Source organism: Lepidochelys kempii, chromosome 8, assembly GCF_965140285.1.
Source record: "Lepidochelys kempii isolate rLepKem1 chromosome 8, rLepKem1.hap1, whole genome shotgun sequence".
Classification (NCBI taxonomy): domain Eukaryota; kingdom Metazoa; phylum Chordata; order Testudines; family Cheloniidae; genus Lepidochelys; species Lepidochelys kempii.
This window is the reverse complement of record NC_136387.1, coordinates 57,125,977-57,140,655: the sequence shown is the minus strand read 5'-3', so window position 1 is coordinate 57,140,655 and position 14,679 is coordinate 57,125,977. Positions and strand designations below refer to the sequence as shown.

Genomic DNA, 14,679 nt, shown 5'->3' with positions numbered 1-14,679 from the left:
AGTTATAGTGATAGTTTTAACTAAAATGACAGTGTTGCTCCAATACAAGGGGTGAAGTTGATTGTCAAGCTTGATGACATGGGCATAGGACACACAGGCAAGGATGTTTTGGGCTTCTTTATTATTATTTACTTCCCCTTGGCAACAAGAGGTTTGAGGAGGGATCATAAAGTAGCATCAGGTGGGTTTCAGAGCGGTAGCCATGTTAGTCTGTATCAGCAAAAACAACGAGGAGTCATGTGGCACTTTAGAGACGAACAAATTTATTTGGCCATAAGCTTTCGTGGGTTAAAACCCACTTCATCAGATACATGGAGTGGAAAATACAGTAGGCAGGTATAAATACACAGCACATGAAAAGATGGGAGTTGCCTTACCAAGTGGTGGGTCAGTGCTAACGAGCCAATTCAATTAAGGTGGAAGTGGGCTATTCTCAACAGCTGACAAGAAGGGGTGAATACCAAGGGAGGAAAAATCACTTTTGTAGTGCTGATGAGGCCAATGTAATCAAGGTTGGCCCATTTCAAACAGCTGACAAGAAGGTGTGAGTATCAGCAAAGGGGGAAATTAGTTTTTGTAGTGACCCATCCACTCCCAGGCTTTATTCAGGCCTAATTTGATGGTGTCCAATTTGTAAATTAATTCCAGTTCTGCAGTTTCTCACTGGAGTCTGTTTCTGAAGTTTTTTTGTTGAAGAGTTGCCACTTTTAAGTCTGTTATTGAGTGTCCAAGGAGATTGAAGTATTATCCTGTTGGTTTTTGAATGTTATAATTCTTGATGTCTGATTTGTGTCCATTTGTTTTTTTGTGTAGAGACTGTCCGGTTTGGCCAATGTACATGGCAGATAGGCATTTCTGGCACATGATGGCATATATCACATTGATAGGGTGGGTGTATCACAGTCTATTTCAAGTAATTGCAGGAGAGGGAAGCACTGGTGGACCTAACTTCTGCTTTTTTTCTTCCTTGCTGTTTCTACAAATACTTTCATGTGAAGAAAAGTGACTCATTCCATTCTTTGTGCTGGTATCTATCTGGTGCCTACAACAGGGGACTAAGAGTTAGAACTTTGAGTTCTATTCTCAGATTTCCTACTTCCAGATAATACTCCCAGGCAAATCACTTAGGGTACCTCTTTGCTACACACATAACTAAGGTGATGGGCACCAAGGTGTGAGCAGCAGGCCTAGCCCAGGTGTGAGCAGCCACAATACAAAGCCATGAGTTACTGTGTTCTCTCACTGATGCTGCCTTCACCCATGTATGTTGCTAAGACTTCAGGGGGAAGAGACCCTGGTTCTTTGTGCTGCAGTAAGCAGATGGGCCTCTCTATGATCCTGTCCTAGTGAATTGTGGGAGAACTTGTCTGTCCTTCAGAGCACATGGGGAGAAACTGTAGGAAGACATTGAAGACTATCAGTACTTGAGTGGTTGAACCCAATGGCTCTGAACCTTTCCAGACTACTGAACCCCTTTCAGGAGTATGATTTGTATTTCATCTCTCTTAAAAACTACTTGCTTACAAAATCAGACTAAAAATACAAAAAAGTGTCACAGCACACTATTACTGAAAATTGCTAACTTTCTCATTTTTACCATATAATTATAAAATAAATCAATGGGAATACAAATATAGCACTTACATTTCAGCATATAATATATAGAGCAATATAAACAAGTCCTTGTCCATACGAAATTTTAGTTTATATTGACTTTGCTTGTGCTTTTTAGTGTAGCCTGTTGTAAAAGTAGGCATATATCTAGACGAGTTGATGTACCCCCTGGAAGGCCTCTGAGTACCCCCAGGGGTATATGTACCCCTGGTTGAGAACCATTAGTTTAGCCTGTGTCCTCTCTGCAAAGTGGACAGGTTACCAAACAAGAGCCAGTGTAAACTCTGCAATGAAAATATACTCGAACTCTGGACACACTAAAATGGTTAGACTAACACAATCTTTTGTACATACAGTGTTATAATGCTTAATTAATTAGGGATTGATAGTGACTTGGACTAGATGCCTGTACAAAGGAGTGACAGATCCCTTATGTTCCTTAGGGGAGGTTACTCAGGCCTTGTCTACACTACGTGGTTAAGTCAACCTAAGTTACGCTACTCCAGCTAGGTAAATAAGGTAGCTGGAGTCAATGTAGGGTAGGTCAACTTACTGCGGTGTTTACACCATGCTGTGTTGAAGGGAGACATTCTCCCATCAACTTACCTTCGTCTTCTCATTCCGATGGAGTACCAGAGTGGACCTGAGAGTGCTCTGTGGTCGATTTAGCAGGTCTCCACTAAACCCAATAAATCGACCCCCGCTGCATTGATCACAGCAGTGTCAATCCATAGTAAGTGTAGACATGACCTCAGACCTTGGGACCAGGCATATAGAAGTAAGTGGAGCTAATCTCCCATTTACTCCCTCCTCTAGTTGGCAGAGAGGAGAGAGGAATAAGCAGAGACTTGGTTCCACCCCCACCTACTTTCTGAGCCAATGAAGGGAGAAAATATTAGTTTGCTGCTGCTGTAAAGAACAGTAAATTACTAGTCTCAGTAGCAAACAGGTAAGAAATTGTGACTCAGAAGTGTATCAGTGTCAATGCCATCCAAGGCTGCTCCTGGGATGGTTCAACTTATGCACCAACCCCTTGCTCAGGCCTGCGTATAAAGGCAAAACCTTAATGTTTAGAAAACTGAAATGCTCAGATAACAGATGTTGTGTATGTGCAAAGTGTTGTTGTTTTAACCCTCCTGACACTGCTCAACATCCATTTCTAGCTGTACCTCAGTATATGATTTACCTCCAGAACATTTTCCTGGTTCGGGTCCAAAATAAACTCAAAGGTCTCATTCCACACAGGGTTCACATTATTATTGAAGTGTTTTGTTCTCTTTCTGCAGTCAGGGGCTGAGGGGATGAACAGCTCCACATAAGGATCTGGAGTGTCAACTGTAGAGTACCAAACAGAGGGTAATATTAGTTAGAACTTGTGTTTGGATAGCATTAACCAAAACAAATTTAGGAAAGGACAAGTGCATTGTAAGTCATCTCATTATATACAGTAGTAAATGAAAGGTACATGGCCTGATCTTGCTTCCCTAAAGATCAAAGTGGTGATGCCACTGATGTTAATGGGAGTGGGAGTAGGCCTTGACTGAGAGAATGACATTGTGAGTAAAGATACATATTTATTGAAAAAATGCTACAATGTTGTTGTGGTTATTTAAAGAAGCATCCCTGACCACATACACACTCACACACACAATAGCAACACTACGTGGTATCACAGTAGCAGAAAGGATACCCAATGAAATGGTCTTCAATTAAAAATTTTAAAAAAAGATATTTCGGATTCAGGAAAGACTCCCAAGGCTACCAAAGGTTTTGCAGAACTAAGGAATACAGTAATGAGCCATTTATGTACTTCCTGATCCTGTAATGATATCCATGTGGGCACATCCCTGGGTGGAGCCATTGAAATCACTGGGGATCTGTCCTGGCACAGAGGTCCACCCTTATGAATATCACTGTAGGACTGGGACCTTATTTACATATTCCATTTAAATTGTGACTGCGTAGACGAATAGCTGAAATTCTAACTATTCCATTTGTATCCAGGGCAGAGTATGAGCGATGGGGAAAATGTAGCTAGAAGAGTCTTAATTAAGTTGCTTTAACTATTACCATTTTATTACTAAAAGCAAATGCTATGCTGTAAACAGCCTTGCTAAATCCCTACATCCTTTGAAGGCAAACAGTTTTTATTTTTTTGGACAGGAGAAGTAAATAACTAGTTTTTAACCATCATCATCTGATAGGAAGCGTGAATAGGTAAATTTTGTAACTGGGATAAAATTGCCATGACATTGCATTTTTAAAAGATAAAAGAGCATTTTGATGATAGATATTATTTTCTTATATCTGCTTTAAAGGAGAAGATGTCAGATATACTAGATAAGTGAAGACAGCAGAGCTGATACATACAGTAGGTAATGACTACAGTAAGTATAAATATTATTGGTAGAAAAGTTGTACCAGTGGTTGATCAGCTTTTTATTTAGTTCAACCTATTCAGTCCATTTTTCTTCAGTTATCTAATACAGCCAGTAATTTGTTCCATTTATCTTAACTTCATTCTTGACAACCAAATTTTTACTGTACATATTTGGTTTTGCAGCAATAGTTCTCTGATCCTGCAAAGGGATCTGCTAGTGTAGATCCTTATGTTCACCAATCCCTTTGATTTCAGTGGGACTCTGTGGGAATTTAGATCTGGGCTGGGACATCCCACCACAGGATCAGGGTAACATTGCTGAATTACATATGCATGCTGATACAAGGAATTCTCTCCATATCTTCTTGGCTTATCAGAAGTTAGAGTCATTTGGTCTGATGTCAGAAAACTGATACCCATCTTTAGAGGATCATGTCATCAGAGGTTGTTTTCTGCTTTTGCCCAACAGTCTAGTTCATGCAGTTAAATATGTGCAGTCATCACAAACAATGACCATTTTCTTAAGGATCTCTCTTGGTCCAAAAAATTACACCGCATCTGAGCTACATATATTTTCATCAGAATACACTCTTTCATCAAAGCCAAAACATGTTGGGTAGACCTGTTGATTTCATCAATGCTTTTGCCAGGAAGGTTTCAGAGGTCCAGGGATCTCTGGTCACTTCTGACCAGAGAAAGAGACATGAATTGAAAACTTGATCTTTCAAGCAGAAAATGGACATTTCAACACAATTCTGTTCTGCAAAAACATTTGAACAGTTCTGATTTTGTTCCTATGTGGAACGAAAACAAATTTCAAAACCTCAGAAGTTGTCATGGAAAGAAATTTTTGTCCTCCAGCCACCTCTAATGCAGACCCAAGACAAATTTCAAGTCAGCCTATCAGTGTACTATTCAAAGACAAATAATAGCGGGTGGGGGAGGTGACAGAACATCTATAGAGTCTGAAATATTTTCAAAATATCCTTTGCCCATTGTAGATGTGGAATAATATGCATGTACAATAGTGTGAGTTAAATATTAATCATGCTTTTTTCTGATTAGTGGGACTTGAGGGACTGTACCAGAAATCCAATCCCTTCAATGCATTTTATTTACTAACTGTAAAATTCACATAGAAAAAGCACTTTTAGCTTCCTGCCTATTTTATGGTGAACAGATCTTACTGTGTCAAATTTTTCATGGCAAACTATGATCCACCAGAAGAACTTTTTACTGCTTAAAAAATAAGAGGAGGGTTTTGCAATATAGTGACTGTGAGAGAGAGAGAGAGAGAGAGAGCATGCAAACTTGTAGGATTTGGCAGCCTACATTCCACTCTGCATAATATTTATATAACTATTTAAAAACCAAGGAAAGCCTGGGCAGTCCTTTAGGGTATGCCTATACTGCAATGAATGTCCAGGGTTAGCAGAACTCAAGTTAGCAGACCCTGCATTTCATAACCTAGGGCTTGAGCATTTACACTCATTAGTAACCCCAAGCTATGAATTTTTGAAGTCTGGGTCCCAACCTGGGTCTCCAGGATCTATACTGCATTATGTGGGCCCAAGTCTAACCCCCATATCCCAGACTTCCTAATGCCCTCCCAAAATGTGGCCACTATAGCCCTTTGTTCATGGTGCAGTGTGGGAAAACTTGACTGTCCAGAGTACAAAACATCAGGATGTGGGATTACTTTTGGCAGACTCCAGGAGCGTGAGTCCAGTGGGGATGCATCCACACTGCAAAGCAATAGGGCTTGAACCCTGAGTTTGAACTCAGGCTCCAGCCTACCCGCCCCCTTTTGTCTACAAACAAATCATGCTAACCCATGGCTTGGATCCAGAATCCCAGGCCCCCTCGGTGGAGGAGGATCCAAGCCTGGGTCAAGTCAGTCAAATTCCTATCTACTCCAACTTTTGAAAAAACTGATTAACATGACTGTGTATTTTAGCTCCTTGGATGAAAAGTAAATCTGCTTTAATGCTATGCAGACCTCCTTCCTGACCTCTGGAAACTGAAATGCTGGATTCTGAATATCCTGATAATACTGTCACTAACTAATGCAGACCTCCTGATGCCAAAGGACTGAACTTCTACACATCAGCTTGGTTTTGAACCAAGCTACTTTTGCCATGCCAAGTCAGTCTGTTGAAGCTGAAACTAATACATTTTGCAGCTAAACTTAAAAGCAGTTACTGTATGAATGACTGGGAGGAAAAATATTTAACTAGCTCAAAATCTCAACAAACAAAACATTCATCCCACTGTGTAACAAAAATGCCCCAGGCCAAGAGTTTCTCAACTGCCCTTTCACGTTTGAAAGTTTACTTTGCAGTCTTTTCAATTGAGAAAATGAAAATCTATTCCTTTAAGAATTTCGTCTGCAAATGGAAAGCAAAAATACAGGGAGCTTTTACGTGTTGATTAAGAGGAAGTTATTCACACTGTGCAGTAATAATGGTTGTTCGAGATGAGTGTCCCTATGGGTACTCCACTGTAGATGCATGTGCATTCCTGTGCTTCTGATAAGAGATCTTTGGTAGCAGTGTCTGTTCAACCCACACATGCACTCTCCCCTTCTCATGCTCTGCCTTGCGGCTAATTAGTGCTGTGCAAGCAAACCACCCTCAGATCCTTCTTTACCACAGAGTCCCTATCAAGAACTTTGAAACAGAGGGAAGGGCGGGTTATGGAGCACCGATAGGGACACCCATCTCAAGGAACCATCATTACTGCACAAGGTGAGTAACTTCCTCTTCTTCTTTGAGTAGTGTTCCTATGGGTGCTCCATTATAGGTGACTCTCAAGCAGTGTCCCTAATGGGAGGTTGGGGCTTTGGAATCAAGTCTGTTATGGATGATGATACTGCAGAGCTGAAACTAGCATTGGAAGCAGAGTCTCCAGTGATGGCATAGTGTTCTGTGAGGGTATGTACAGACACCCAAGGTGGCTGCTCTGCAGATTTCCAAGACAGGGACATTCTTGAGGAAGGCGACAAAGGAGGAAACTGACCTCATGGAGTGTGTGCGAATTCCAGGTAGAGGTACTATGTTGCGAACATGAAAACAGTTCAAGACCCATTTGGAGAGTCTCTGGGCTGATATTGCTGTGCTGTTAGACCTTTCTGCAATGGAACAGAAGAGCTTACGAGATTTCCTAGAAGTCTTTGTCCTGTCCAAGTAGAAGGTCAGGGCTCTCCTAACATCTAGCATGTGCAGTATAGCCTCTCTGTTACCATGGGGAGGCTTAGGATAAAAAGTTGGGAGGATCTGGTTGGTTCATGTGAAAAGATGAGGTCACTTTAGGAATAAACTTTGGGTGTAGCCAGATAGTAACCTTGTTGTGAAAGAATACTGTGAAGTGGGGTGTGCCATAAGTACTGCTATTTCCCCTGTTCTCCTCACTGAGGTGATGGCCACCAGAAATGTTATCTTCATTGACAGGTGTGTAAGTAAACAAGTAGCCATTGGTTCAAAGGGTGATCTAGTCCATCTCTTTAAAACTAGTTTTAGGTCCCATGTTGGAGTAGGGCATCTGGGTTGGGGAAAGAGGTTTGTTATGCCCTTAAGGAATCTCTTTGTAGTTGGGTGTGAGAAAACTGAGTATCCCTCTACCTGTTGATGGAGACAGTATGTAATCTAACACCACCAGGAGAATAGCAGATGTAGGGATAATGTGCCTGGAATTGCACCAAACCTCAAACCCTTGTCCACTTTTATAGTTAAGTACGGTGGGTAACCAATTTCCTACTGTGTAGTAACACTTCCTGTACCTCCTGGAAGCAGGAGCTCTCTGTGCGTTGGAACTACGAAGAAGCCAAGCCTTGAGCTGGAGTATCTGCAGCTTGAAATGGAGAGTGTGTCCTTCTTTCTCTGAGAGGAGGTAAGCAGTGGGTTGAAGAGGGACTGGTTGGCAAGTCATCTGTCTCGCTCAGGTGGGAGCAATCAGTATGACATTTGCTTTTTCTCTTTATTTTCAACAGGACCTTCAAGAAGAGAGGGAACGGGGCAATGGTGTAAAGAAGGCCCTTTTCCCATGGAAGAAGGAGATCGTCCCCTAATGAGTGCTGTCCAAGGTCGGCCCTGGAGCAATAATGTGGGGATTTCCTGTTCAGGTAAGTAGCAAACAAGTTTATTGTCGGTGTCCCCCACTGACAAAATATGCTGCGAAGTGCTGCTGGGTTCACTTCCCACTCATGGTCATGTGAAAGCTGCCTGCTGTTATGTTCTGCACTAATGATAGGTAGGCTGCTAATATTAGAACATTGTGGCAAATGCCCCAGTTCCAGAGCTTTAGCGCTTTTGCACAGAAGTAGGATGATCTGGTTCCTCCCTGATGATTTATGTAGCACGCAATGTTGTCGTGTGTGTATCTCTGAGCAGTGAACACAAGCATTCCTGACCACCCCGAGTTCAACAACGTTGATGTGGAGAGTTACCTCTGAGGACTACCATTTGCCCCGAGTCTTGAGGTGTGCAGCACAACCCATGAGGGAGAAGTAATGTCAAGGGAAGACTGAGTGAACAGGACCCCCATGCAAACATTTACCGAGTCTGACCCTGAAAGGCATCAAGAAAGGGTTGTCTAACCGGTCTTTGTTTGGCCTATAAACCAAGCTGAACCATGTCTGCAGACACCTCATCTGTAGTTTGCCATGAAATATTACAAACATACCAGCCACCGTGTGCCACAGAAGCTGGAGGAACGTCTGGCCGATGTTTGAGGTCTGGCTTGAACTGTCTCTAAGTGTGGACAGGCTGTGAAATCTGTGTTGTGGAAGGGGTGCCCTCACTTGCAGTGAGTCGAGATCAACCCCTATGAACTCCAAACATTGTACTGGAGTTAAGGTCGACTTTTGGATGTTAATTTGCAGGTCCAGGTTCATGAATAACCTCCACCTCTAGTCCAACCTCCTACTCCTCCAGGATCTCCTCAGGAGGTTCTGAGGCTCTAGAGATGGTGTCTGAGGGGGAATGCTTCGCAATCTCTCAGTGTATATAATGCTCCCCATGTATCCCAGTAGGGCCACTGGCATGATGGAAAAGGCATGGGTGGCTGACCCCATGGTTGGTCATACCACAGGGGTTGATGTCCAGACTGAGGGTATGACTGGGAAGGCCCAGTCTGGTAGCTGGAGGAAGCATAGTGAGTGATGGGAGATGACCTCCTGGTCATTATCTGACTCTCCACTGGAAAACGGTGGAGCCGATACAGACGTGCATGGATCAGTGCTGGTGTTCACTATGGAGTTCAAGATGTGCCCAGGACTGAGGCCCTGGTACCAATTAAATGAGACTCTGATACCTCAGATACTGTGAGGTCCTTAGACAACCTAAATTCCTATTGTGTCACGGTATTTGGTACCATGAGCAGTTGCTGTTATTGAGTTGGCGGTACTGAGGGAGCTCGCAACCTTGGCTGCACTGAGCCAACTGAGGATGATGGTTGCCTCGCAATCATTGGTACCAACAGCATCCATACGATGCAGTCTTCCTGGAGGTTGCACAATCTCCACACCTGTCCCTGACCAGTGGTGCCATTGCTTTGGTGCCTGTGCCCAGGGGGTCCTTAGGCATACCAGCGGTATCATGTTTAGATGCCTTCAGTGCTGTGGTACCAAAGAGATCAAATGTGCCCTGAACCACCTCTGGTTGGTTCAGGGCTTACTATGAAGGCTCAAAGATCTCTTTTTGGAGATCTTGCATGGGGCATCTGAGGATTTCTTCCTTGGTTCACTGGAAGGCTATGGAGAAGATTTGTGTTGCCTGTGAGACTCTGAGCACAGGTCAAATACAGGCTGGAGAGCTCCCTCCAAAAGGAGCAGTTTTAGCTTCAGTTCCTATTTTTGGGGGGGATCTGGTTTTTAGCTGCTAACAGAAGGCACACATCTGTGAAATGTTTCAGAGTAACAGCCGTGTTAGTCTGTATTCGCAAAAAGAAAAGGAGTACTTGTGGCACCTTAGAGACTAACCAATTTATTTGAGCATGAGCTTTCGTGAGCTACAGCTCACTTCATCGGATGAAGTGCAGTTTCCATGGTATGCATCCGATGAAGTGAGCTGTAGCTCACGAAAGCTCATGCTCAAATAAATTGGTTAGTCTCTAAGGTGCCACAAGTACTCCTTTTCTTTTTACATCTGTGAAATGTGGCCCTGTCAGAGGCAACAGACACAGTAGGAATGCCCATCCATTACCGGAATGGACTCCGTGCAGAAGAGACACATCTTAAACCCAGGCGACCTGGGAATACTCCTCCTGGGGGCATTTCCTAGTATGGCGGGGGGGGAAAGGGTAAAGCAAAAAACATTTTTTTTTAACAGGGAACAAAAAAACTAAAGGAAACTCTGAGACTAAGAAAACAATAAAACTAGCTAAGAATGAATTTCTAGAGAGTAAAGTATCCGTGAATGGACTGCTAATGGCTCCCTCTCTAGCCTGGGGCAATAGGGAAGGAATTGAGGGTAGTCTGCCCCTACAGTGCTAATTAGCCTTGAGGCAGAGCACGAAGAGGGGAGAACACAGGTGCAGGATGAACAGACACTGCTACCAAAGATCTCCAATCAGAAGCACAGGGATGCAAATATACCTACAGTGGAGCACCCCTAGGGACACTACTCGAAGAAGGACAGGTTTCAGAGTAACAGCCGTGTTAGTCTGTATTCGCAAAAAGAAAAGGAGTACTTGTGGCACCTTAGACTAACCAATTTATTAGAGCATAAGCTTTCGTGAGCTACAGCTCACTTCATCAGATGCATATCGTGGAAACTGCAGCAGACTTTATATATACACAGAGAATATGAACCAATACCTCCTCCCACCCCACTGTCCTGCTGGTAATAGCTTATCTAAAGTGATCATCAGGTGGGCCATTTCCAGCACAAATCCAGGTTTTCTCACCCTCCACCCTCCTGCAGGAGAGTGAATTTGTGTGGGGGGGTGGAGGGTGAGAAAACCTGGATTTGTGCTGGAAATGGCCCAACTTGATGATCACTTTAGATAAGCTATTACCAGCAGGACAGTGGGGTGGGAGGAGGTATTGGTTCATATTCTCTCTGTATATATAAAGTCTGCTGCAGTTTCCACGATATGCATCTGATGAAGTGAGCTGTAGCTCACGAAAGCTTATGCTCTAATAAATTGGTTAGTCTCTAAGGTGCCACAAGTACTCCTTTTCTTTTTACTCGAAGAAGAAAATACTGATGTAAATTATATAATAGCAATCAAAAGCCTAGATCTGTTATTTCTTGGAGAAACAGAGACCAAAGACTTATTACAAGCTATTTCACATATATCACTGTAATATTTGATTTTGTATTTATTTCAAAATGTTAAAGTTGCCAAGTTTCATAGACAAAAAAAAAACCTTTAATCCAGTGGAAAAGTACTAATGATCTGAAGATTTCAATTTAAAAGTACAGTTTAAAAGAGAAACATTATTAGGAAATGGTTCAAGGGTCAAATGCTGTTAATCTAAAATAGCTTCATCACCACTGCAGGAGCAGTAAGTGCATAACATATTAAAGATGCAATATTGTCTGGAATTGTTCTGAGTCTCTCTTACACAATATATTAACCAGCCTGTCTGAAAGAGCAACCAAATGTTTCTCAAGAGAAACAATCTAGGACAGTTCATTCATATTTCTCCTGTGGGGTTACTTTTCTGAAATAGGTTCTTTGTTGTGTAGGAAGGTTCCTCTTGTGAATAAGGCATCAGACTATTCTTAACTTTGCCACAGGCTTCCTACATTACTTTAGGCAAGTGATTTAATCTCTCTATAGTTCATTGATGCCATTCATAACATAAAACTAAAAATACCTACTGAAGTTTAACTCATTAATGATTGTTAAACATGTTGAAGTGCAAAACATTAACGGATATCAGTCTAAAGAGTTAAAAATAATGTGATAAATCAAGACAAATATAAATAAATTAGCTATCCACTGAAGGACAAGAAGTTTTCCATTTTCTGGAAATAAAGTTTATTAAGAGGCTTTATTTATGATTTCCTCCAATAAATTTTGGATGTGGTTATTTTTTGAGAGGAGAAATCAAAACTGTATCGAGGATAGAAGGACAAATTTAGACACATTCCTGCTGTCTCCCCACATGAAAACACATTCAATACTTGCTCCTCTTGATAATGTTTATTTTCCCCAAGACACTAAGAGTAAGGGGGAAATCCACCAATACACCTATGGGTATTGTTTTGACTTTAAATATAATCGTATGAAGATATTGTCATCTGGAACCAAGTGATTTGACTGAGGCCAGGATTCACCAGTCTGTCCCCAGTCATGGGGCCCAATGGGAGTGGAAGTTGTTGCCATGGAAAAAACCCACAAGCTCTCCATCACCAAAGAAACCACAAGCCACCAGCATGGCTTCACAAGTGCGTGGCTCTGGTCAGCGAAAGGAACATGGCAAGGGCACACAAATTATGCCAATTCAACACGTTCCCACTGCAGTCTGTTGACAGGGCTCCTATGGAGCCCCTTGTGGATATTAAAGCCAACTTTTCCCAATAAAACTCTAAGGGAGATCATGTAAGGGCATTCACATTGAGGTTAATTGTCCTGAGCCATAGTGGATCAAGACAGTGCTAGTAGGATCCCCCTGTGTTGGCCACATTGGGTATGTCTACACTGCAATAAAACACCCGCGTATGGCCCGTGTCAGCTGACTCTGGCTCTTTGGGGCTTGGGCTCTGGGACTATAAAATTGCAGTGCAGATATTTGCGATCAGGCTGGAGCCTGGGCTATGGGCTCCCAGGATGGGAAGATCCCAGAGTCCAGGCATCAGCTCAAGCCTGAATGTTGACACTATCATTTAATAGCCCTGCAGCCCAAGCCCCTTGAGCACAGGTCAGCTGACATAGGCCAGCCACAGGTATTTTATTGCAACACAGACATAGCCACTGAACCTGTCCCTCTGTTGGAAGCAGTTTCATCTGTGTTTATCTGTATTGATTGGCCCAGAGCACACCACACTCTACAATACAATGGAAATCTGATTTGATCTGCAATTCGGCATAGATCATGATCACGTTATGTCTACACGGCCCCACCTGATCATGCCATTTCTATCCCACCTGACCCATCAGCCACCTTGCTGTACCTTCCCCTTGGACTGAATTTCCTGGCAGGCAGACTTCATGCATGAATTCTGCCCACTAATCAGGATGCCCTTTGATGTACCTGGCTCCTGGACATTACAGTTATGTGGGGTTGATTGAGTTAAGCTAGCTTGTTTCAGCTAACTTAATTGGGGTGGGGGAGCAACAGCTTTTTCCTAGTCAGGTGGGAACTTGGATGCCAGGGTGAAGGGAGTCCTCAGGGACACATAGGATATGAGGAATCTATAAGTGTCACAGAAAGATTATTAGCGGGTGTCATACCAGGGAGAAGGAAGTTTATCGACAATCTTGCTGAGTATTGCTTAGCTGCTACGACAACTGCCTGAGTTTCTTAGCTGTTGTGGCAAATATGTTTGTTTACATATGTAATTAAATATGAAAACAACACTTTATATTCAAGACTTGTTTTGATGCAAGCCTATTATTTTCCATTTTCTTTTAATTAAAAAGACATGGAACCTGTATATTATTTCAGAATGTCAATTCCTTTGGTCAGGCCAATGCCTTTCAGCATGCTCTGTACACTGCCAAAAGCCCTGCCAGCACTCAGTGAACAGTGATAGTCTAAATGACTCTGTGGACATTCATGCACAGTGTTTTTAGCATTAATGACTGGCCAATATACACCTATTTTTTAAATCTTCCATTGGGCACTGAATGTCCTCAAGGCCAAATGCCACTCTAGTGGAGCAAGTCTAACAGTTGCACCACTAACCACCCTAAAGGCATGTTCCTGGCTCTGAGCTCCACAACTGGTCTTGAACCATTTCAGCCTCATTCATGGATCCAGTCACTCACAGCTTCTGTTCTGTAGCATGCAAAGTATGGATAGCATGATTCCACATCTGAGCAGAATACTACATATCACAAGGATCAGCTGATTACGAAATCTGATGGTTGCATCACTCACCTACATGAACAGACCCTGAGGCATGTTTTGGTTGTGCAATGCAGAGATGAGTTGATTTCCTATCTGTGAAATAATCTAAATTAATAGTTAACTCACCAGAGACTTTATTGATACTTTGTATTTTTGTACTACCTTTCATCTGAAAGCAGTTTAAAAACTAACATTCATTAATCACAAAAGACTCCTGTAAGGTAGGTATTACTATATTTCTAATTTACATGTAGAAAAAAATTGAACCAAGGAAAGCTTAAGTGATTTGCCCAAGGCATGACAACAGGTCTATGTCAGAACCATATTAAGGACTGAGGGAGTTCAACGCCATTCCAGATCAGACAGCAGTAAGAAGTGATTGTATTAGCTAGCTTTCAACAGTGCACTGAATGGACACATTTTTCTGGGGGCTGCCGTCTCATGTACCAGAATCTCAGCTTTCATTAAAAAAATTAAGTCTCTAGTTCTTATGCAGACATAAGCTAAAAATGTGAACAGAGGGTGAACTGATGTTATGGTGTCTATCTGAATATGCAGATAACCTGAAACAAGAGCTCAAATATACAAACTTCCCCAGGTCATCTCAATAGAAAGTTAACACTGAAGTTGAATGATGACACCTTCAGTGTTGAAGATTTCACTG

General features: G+C 42.3%; 1 protein-coding gene across 2 annotated transcripts in view; it reads right to left on the bottom strand.

Annotated features, from left to right (window-relative positions):
• The window catches only part of PLA2G4A (phospholipase A2 group IVA), a 137,849-nt gene that overhangs the window by 75,196 nt on the left and 47,974 nt on the right, over positions 1 to 14,679 (bottom strand). Inside the window, exon 4 of one of the 2 annotated variants that reach the window (XM_073356705.2) lies at positions 2,801 to 2,949. The exons of the other annotated variant lie outside the window; for it this stretch is intronic. Within the exon in view, the coding sequence (XP_073212806.1) occupies positions 2,801 to 2,949 (149 nt within the window). The remainder of the gene's footprint in view (positions 1 to 2,800; positions 2,950 to 14,679) is intronic. 2 annotated transcript variants of the gene reach the window in all.